Source organism: Scardinius erythrophthalmus (assembly GCF_964197995.2).
Source record: "Scardinius erythrophthalmus genome assembly, chromosome: 4".
In the NCBI taxonomy this organism is placed as follows: Eukaryota; Metazoa; Chordata; class Actinopteri; order Cypriniformes; family Leuciscidae; genus Scardinius; species Scardinius erythrophthalmus.
Genome location: NC_138224.1, coordinates 25,940,832 through 25,947,826, shown reverse-complemented (window position 1 = coordinate 25,947,826; position 6,995 = coordinate 25,940,832). Strand labels below are relative to the sequence as shown.

The window sequence follows — 6,995 nt, the reverse complement described above, 5'->3', positions numbered from 1 at the left end:
CTCACACCAGCGTCTCTGACTCCTAGGGTTTATTCAGCGATCAGAATGAGACATTGTGTTAGGGCTAAATTTATTTCAAAGTTTAAATGATATCTTTATAAAATGTAAATGTAATGTATAAAAAAATGTATAAAAAAGTCTCTCAAACAGAGGCCCTCGCTCGTGTCTGTCAGCAGGCCGACGGGGGCGCGCGTGTGTCTGTGTGTCTATGCTGCATTCTGACATCCCCTCCTTCCATTTCCAGAGGTAACAGTGACACTGTGAAGTCTATCTCACACTAACTAAAGTTAAAAAACATTCTGTTCTTTATAAGTATATAAAAAATATCTGCTGAAACCAATTGTTTTAGTTTTAGATAAAAATTACATAAAACATTATATTCTTTATATTCTATCCTTTTATATAATTTATATAATATAAATTATATAATCTAAAATAATATAATATAATACAAAATAACAGAGTGGTTCTCTCTCTCATCTAAAAGCATAACCTTAAAAAGTTTGCATTAGATATTTTAAAAGATTGATTAAATTAAATCTTTAAAGTTTCAATACATACTCATCTTCTATTTATCTTTTAGAAGACTTATATGATATCAATTATTTTTTGCTTAAAGGTGGCCTAAAGTATAATTGTTATTAAACAATGTCTGTTCAAAAACTGTACTTGGTCGTCTTAAATCTCATTTATATGAAAAAGATTCAACCAGCATTTTTTGTCCATCTGGGGGTTTCAACTTTTATGGTGGGGCTTTCCATAGCTATCCCGTACACCTAAACACGACCATCACAGAAAACTACATTTTCAAAATGTAAACAAAGTTTTAGCTAAATAAAAACACCTTACATTCCAGAGAGGCAAAGTAGTTCTTTATGCAATGATAAAAACGATCCAAAAAAGCAAATAGTTTAAGTTGTCATAAACAGAACAAAACAAAACAAAAAAATCCTCCAGAGATAAACTCTGAGATAAAAAAATGAGTCTCGGGGGACAATGTCACAATAAGTCTAGTCTGGGTTTCAGAGCATATCTAGAGTTTTATACTAAATTCATTTAAAAGTTTAAATCAAATCTTTAAAATCATATCTTCTTAGAAGATTTATGTATTATTGTTACTAAGCAGCGTCTGTCCAAAAACTTGAGATCTTAGATCTTTTGTCCATACAACATGAAACATGTTGTCAAAGTTTGTCACAATGTTTTTAAGAAATCCGAAGACTTTACATTGCTCTTATTTAGACAAAGTTGTATCATTTGGAAAATCATCACACAATTTGAGAGATGCAATGTGTGATAAGTAAAAATCACCCATCGTATAAGATCATTTTTACTTGTATCTCCCGAACTAGGGTGAAACCCTTTACTGAGAATATACCACCGGCCATCTACTCAAAATATATGTAGAAGTTTCAAACATTTGTTGATGGTGGTCGCATGAACAGACTTTGGGGAGAGCTATATCAGGAAGCATGCCCTTTGACCTCTTCGATTTTGCAGGCCTTTTTGTTAAAGATTTCTCCCATTGTGGTTCTCCCATCTACTCGTTTTTTTTTCAACTTTGGTAAATGTGCCAAGAATCTATGACAACGTGTCTTCCGATAGCGCTTCATCGAGTTTAATTGTACATGTTCTACCGTTATGATGTACTTGTTACATGTTCTACCGTACATGTTCTACCGTTCTATATAATGATTTACACAACCGAGCAATAGACCGTACCTTTGACTTACCCGTCGAGAAGAAAGTAGATTCCTAGATAAAAGCTATCCCGATATTTATTTACATACCGATAAATTAAATTTGAATTTAATTAAAACTTCTCCTGTGGCTCGGCATAACTATGATCCAGCATTATATTGTACCGTACAGTGCAGCCTTTCAAATGTGGCGGGGGCAGTATCAACGCCTCCCATATGGTCTAGCGGTTAGGATTCCTGGTTTTCATCCAGGCTGCCCGGGTTCGACTCCCGGTATGGGAAGACAATTTTTTTTACATTGCCAACAAAATTCAAGTTATTCAAGTTCATCAATAATCATTTTTAGTCTTAGAGGCCTACACGAACTGCAGAAACAAGCAGTTTCTTGAAGATTCAGTACTGAATCATTTTCACAAATACAATTATATTGAATTCAGAAAATTTCACTATGGAATACTTTATCATAATTTCAATTTAGTACGATTTCAACTTTTCATCTCATAATTATGACGCATAGTCATAATTTCAACTTTTTAAGTCATCATTTCGACTTTTTGTCAATTACGCCTTTTTAATGTTTTAAAGTCATAATTTGGTTGTTGACTATAGTAGTGTTGCACCTGCATGTCCACTAACTCGCTTGTGAGAGTCAGAGTGTGTAAAGTAAACTCTCATTAGTGTTAGTAGAGTATTAGTGGACTGGTAGGGTTAGAATAAGTAATATTAGAATAAAATATCTGTTGGGGAGCATCGCGATAAAGAGTTCATGTTTAATGACAACATACCATTTTTCAACCGAGCGAATCTGCGCATGAGAGGCCTTCTTCAACTTTTTAATTCAGAATTACAATGACGCCTTTTTAATGTAATGCTTAAAACGTTTTTTTAGTCATAATTTGGTTGTTGACTATAGTAGTGTTGATGATGAAACGTGCTAGTGCTTTTTGTACCTCTCTGGTATTATAGTGTTTCAAGATGGCGGAAGCCTCCTTGGACTTACCCGCCCCATGTAAATAAAAGATAAGAAATGATATGATTTTAAGAAAGATCATTTTACACCCATGAGGACATATTTATGAATAAAGACAATGATTTTAGCTAATAAAATACCATTTTTCAATCTACACATGAGAGACCTTCAGAAGTCAGAACTTCAGGGGTCAACGGTTTAGGCCCGTTGGCGAAAACACTGCATGTGTAAGGTAGTTTTCCAGATTTTCACCCAAAATCAAATACTGTATGACACTTTTCAAAGTTAGAATAACCTGTTGTGTTCTGACACAAGGCCATTAACCGGTTCTTTTTGTTTTATAAATGTACTTTGCTTATTTCTAAATATCAACCTGATAAATATGAATTCACGATTAAACAAGATAATTTTTAAGAAAAAACATTTTTAAGAAAAATACAACTAAACCATGATAATGTTTAGTTTAGATGTGGATGATTAAGTTTCAGGCGTAGTGCAACCAGATTTCTCTAACATCTCACTCACAACGCAAAACGTTGTAAATAAACATTTTCAAACTGTAATTTTATTTTATTGATTATGGTGATTTAAAGTTTTTGTTATTAACTAATACCTTTATCTTTTAACTAACACCTGACCCCAAATAAACAGATAATGGAATGTTCACAATCTACATGGTAAGATATTCTCCTATGTATCTAAGTAGTTGTGCTTAAATCTTTGGCTGTATTTTGTCACAGCGATACAAAGTTCCAGACTCTATGGACTAACTTATCAGACACTCACCACACTGATGTTAACATCACCATATATTGTCTTTTCTACCATGATTGGAGCAACTATTGTCCCACCATTCTTCTGGTCAATTGTGAAGGTAAGCTGATTAGGGATCTGAATTAATAGCCGTCCGAATGATGTAGAATTATTATTATTATTATTATTATTATTATTATGCTGTCGTTGTAGATGGTTGTTAGGCTGTTGGTCTGTCATGTTTCCAGAATGTGTTTGAATGCTCAGCGTCTGAACGTCACCATCTGTTAAAAAAAATTACATTTTTTAAGAAGATTGAAGATCGAGAAACATATTCACTACTAACAAAGTAAAATTATAAATCTTTTCCTACGTTTGATATTCTTTTTTCTGATTTTTTTCACTATGGACTTGATCCTTTTTAATGCTGTTTTCTCTCCATATTTATTCTGTAGTTCCTCTACTGTGTCTTCCAACCTCCCTGTTGTTCTTCTCCAACTGTGTCAACCAAAGACAAGCAGTTAGAAGAATAAAATGTATGTACAGCAAAACAAAGTTAACATAAAATAAACACATTCATACACCAGTTCAAAGTCAATGAACCGGCTGATGCTGCAGTGTTAGAGCAGATGATGGCTGGTGAACAGACGCACAGCAAGTTAAACCAGAGTTAAAACAATAGTCTATGTTAGGACAATAGTATCTGATAATAGCTGATAACGGTCATAAAGTACGAGATAAGGTGCAAGTAGCTAAACTAAACATTTCATATTTGACAGAATACAACTACAAAAATAATCAACTTGTTTCTAATTTCTTTTTTTCTAAATTGTGATTTAATGTGAGAGGAGAAGAAACACATAACATGTGTCCAATTTAATAAACGTATTTACCTAACATCCATAGCCTTCGTTAAATTAAGACTAAGTTCCTTTTTGTGGACAAAGTGAACTTTGGAGCGCTCAAAATAAGTGCCATTTGGAACTCTTTTATCAAAAATATGTTGATAATGATTAGTTATGCCAAATGATAGTTTGGCATGCATGGGATTGGTTGTCCATAGTGAGAGAGAAATACTTTATTCTATTCTTTAATCCACGAATAAAATAGGTTTTTATACCTGCTCAAGTACTTCTTGATGAGTTTCTTCTGTATTAAACAGCGAATCTTCTCAGTCAGATCGTCGCAAGATCTCAGGAATCCTCTCACACTGCTCGTGTTCACGCGCTCCATCGCTGCACTTGTGTGTATGACTCGAACGATTCAAACTTCTCTCTGGCGACATGTAGGACTTGTTGGTTATGCAGGAACTAGTTATTTATGGCTTTCCTGAGGCCAACCTCCATACATTCTACACAACAGGGTGGGTGGACCCCAGCCTGATAAATATTTCAGGACATTACACGCTCTAGCTCTACTAGCCTCGGACTGCTGCGCCACTGCAACAAAAGTTGAAAGTCCTGAACCTGACGCAAACTTCTGACCCACAAACTTCTGCGCATTAACGCACAAGGCACGATTGTACCGCAAGGGAGATTCCAGGAACATTGCAGGAGATTCAGGAACGAAAAGCTGAAAAAATGGCGACGCAAAACCTAAAGGAGAACGACTCCCCGTTGAGTTCTGGCGATACAGGGTACAATTATCCTCCGGCGTGTGAGTGTGCCACGGGCAAAGAGTGTCGTTTAAGAGCTATGCTGGACTCTATGTTTAAAGATTATTTTAGAGGCCAAATGGTTGGCTTGATGCACAGGATCATCGACGCTGCGTGTGATATGAAAAAAGATTGTGCGCAGGACAACAAACGTGTGACAAATCTCAAAAATGAAATGGATGACGTAAGAGGCTTGACAAAGCCATGGCCTGATGTAACGTCCATGTTTTTTGACGGCAAAGAGCCGAACGGCGTAATCCTCAGAAAAGTTTTGGATGTGTTGTGTGAATGTAGTGCCGAATTCAAAATCATTGAAATACTCGCTATATGGACATTCGTAACGGATCTCTGTGTGTCACTGGTGTCAAAAAATGCAAAAACTGACGTTGGTGAATTAGTTGAAAGTCTGGTCAACTATAGCCTGGAGCAAAACATGATAGCCTGCAGAGATTTTCTATTCTGGTTAGACCATCTGTAAATGTCGTTATTGTCGTTTTACTTCAATGTATGAAAGTATAATGTTGAAATAAAATTCTGTTAAAAAAATGTCTGAGCTCATAATATTTAGAATATTTCAGTATTTGTTTTCTGCATTTTATGTGCGTGCATGTGCAACCATTTACATTCCAGACACGCCCTGTGGTCCCATTTTTATGTCTTCATCCAGAGCCTTCGTCAAAAGTGCCTTTTCCCCGCTTCACAACGAAGCCATCTTCTTTCCGCCCCTGCGACATCCGTTTCAGGCCAAACGGAGGAGTTTACTTAAACATGGATATGTCTCACCAGCAACCTCCGGCTTGTCACAATCCTGGCATGCGTCGGGAACAGGAACGCCTTGACACCTTTCAGAATTGGACTCTTGCACCAGTAAGTCCGTCTGAGCTTGCCAAAAGTGGTTTCTACTATCTTAGTCAGGGCGACAGAGTGGCTTGTTTCAGTTGTGGAGGCCAGCTTAGCAACTGGGAACCGGGAGATCGTGCAGTATCAGAACACCAGAGGCATTACCCCAACTGCCGCTTCGTTCGAGGTGACCGTGCAGATAATGTACCTTTATCTAGCCTTTTCAATGTATCGGCAATGCAACGGTGTGAAGAAAGGTCGCTCACATTTGTCTACTGGCCCTCAAGAATAACTGTTCGACCAGACCAATTGGCTAAGGCTGGTTTTTACTATGTTGGTCGTAATGATGACGTGAAGTGCTTTTCTTGCGATGGTGGACTCAGATGTTGGGAGTCTGGTGATGATCCATGGGTAGAACATGCCAAGTGGTTTCCAAGATGTGAATACCTGCTGCAAGAAAAGGGCCAAGAGTTTGTTCATCAGATTCAAGCAAGATTTCCAAGACTATTTGAGCGGCTATTGACTCATGGAGACACGAGAGAATTTGTGAGAGAACAAGAGAACAATCCTGCTTTGGAGATGGAATTTGAGTGTGGCCTGACGACCGAGACAAATGAAGCTGCATCCCCGAGTCAAGATCTTTCAGACTTGTCTATGGAGGAACAGTTAAGAAGACTTCAAGAGGAGCGCACATGCAAAGTTTGCATGGATAAGGAAGTGAACATTGTCTTCATCCCCTGTGGTCACCTAGTTGTGTGCAAAGAATGTGCGCCTTCTCTGAGCAAGTACCCCATATGTAGAGGATTGGTCAAAGACGCCGTCCGTACTTTCCTATCATAAAGTTTTCCTATCATTTGGATTTAACTTGATGCATAAACACAAAGGAGAATTTTATTATTTTCACTCGATCCAGTGACAACATTTTTGCATTTACAAACATTTAGAAAGTAGTTAGGATGTGCATGCTTTAAGTTAATGTTTTTTAAGAATAATTTTGCGCAGGCTTTAAGTTAATTTGACCAACAAGATGTTATTTGAAAAGTTAGTTGAAATTAAAATGTGATATCCATATCGCGTT

General features: G+C 36.8%; 1 protein-coding gene across 1 annotated transcript; it reads left to right on the top strand.

The window, feature by feature from the left end:
• Positions 1 to 5,845: 5,845 nt before the first annotated feature.
• On the top strand, positions 5,846 to 6,757 carry LOC308689271 (putative inhibitor of apoptosis; the record flags this gene model as incomplete). The annotated part of the gene is made up of 1 exon (XM_081362925.1): positions 5,846 to 6,757. The coding sequence occupies one exon, from the start codon at positions 5,846 to 5,848 to the stop codon at positions 6,755 to 6,757; it is 912 nt and encodes a 303-aa protein (XP_081219051.1).
• Between the last annotated feature and the right edge of the window lie 238 nt (positions 6,758 to 6,995).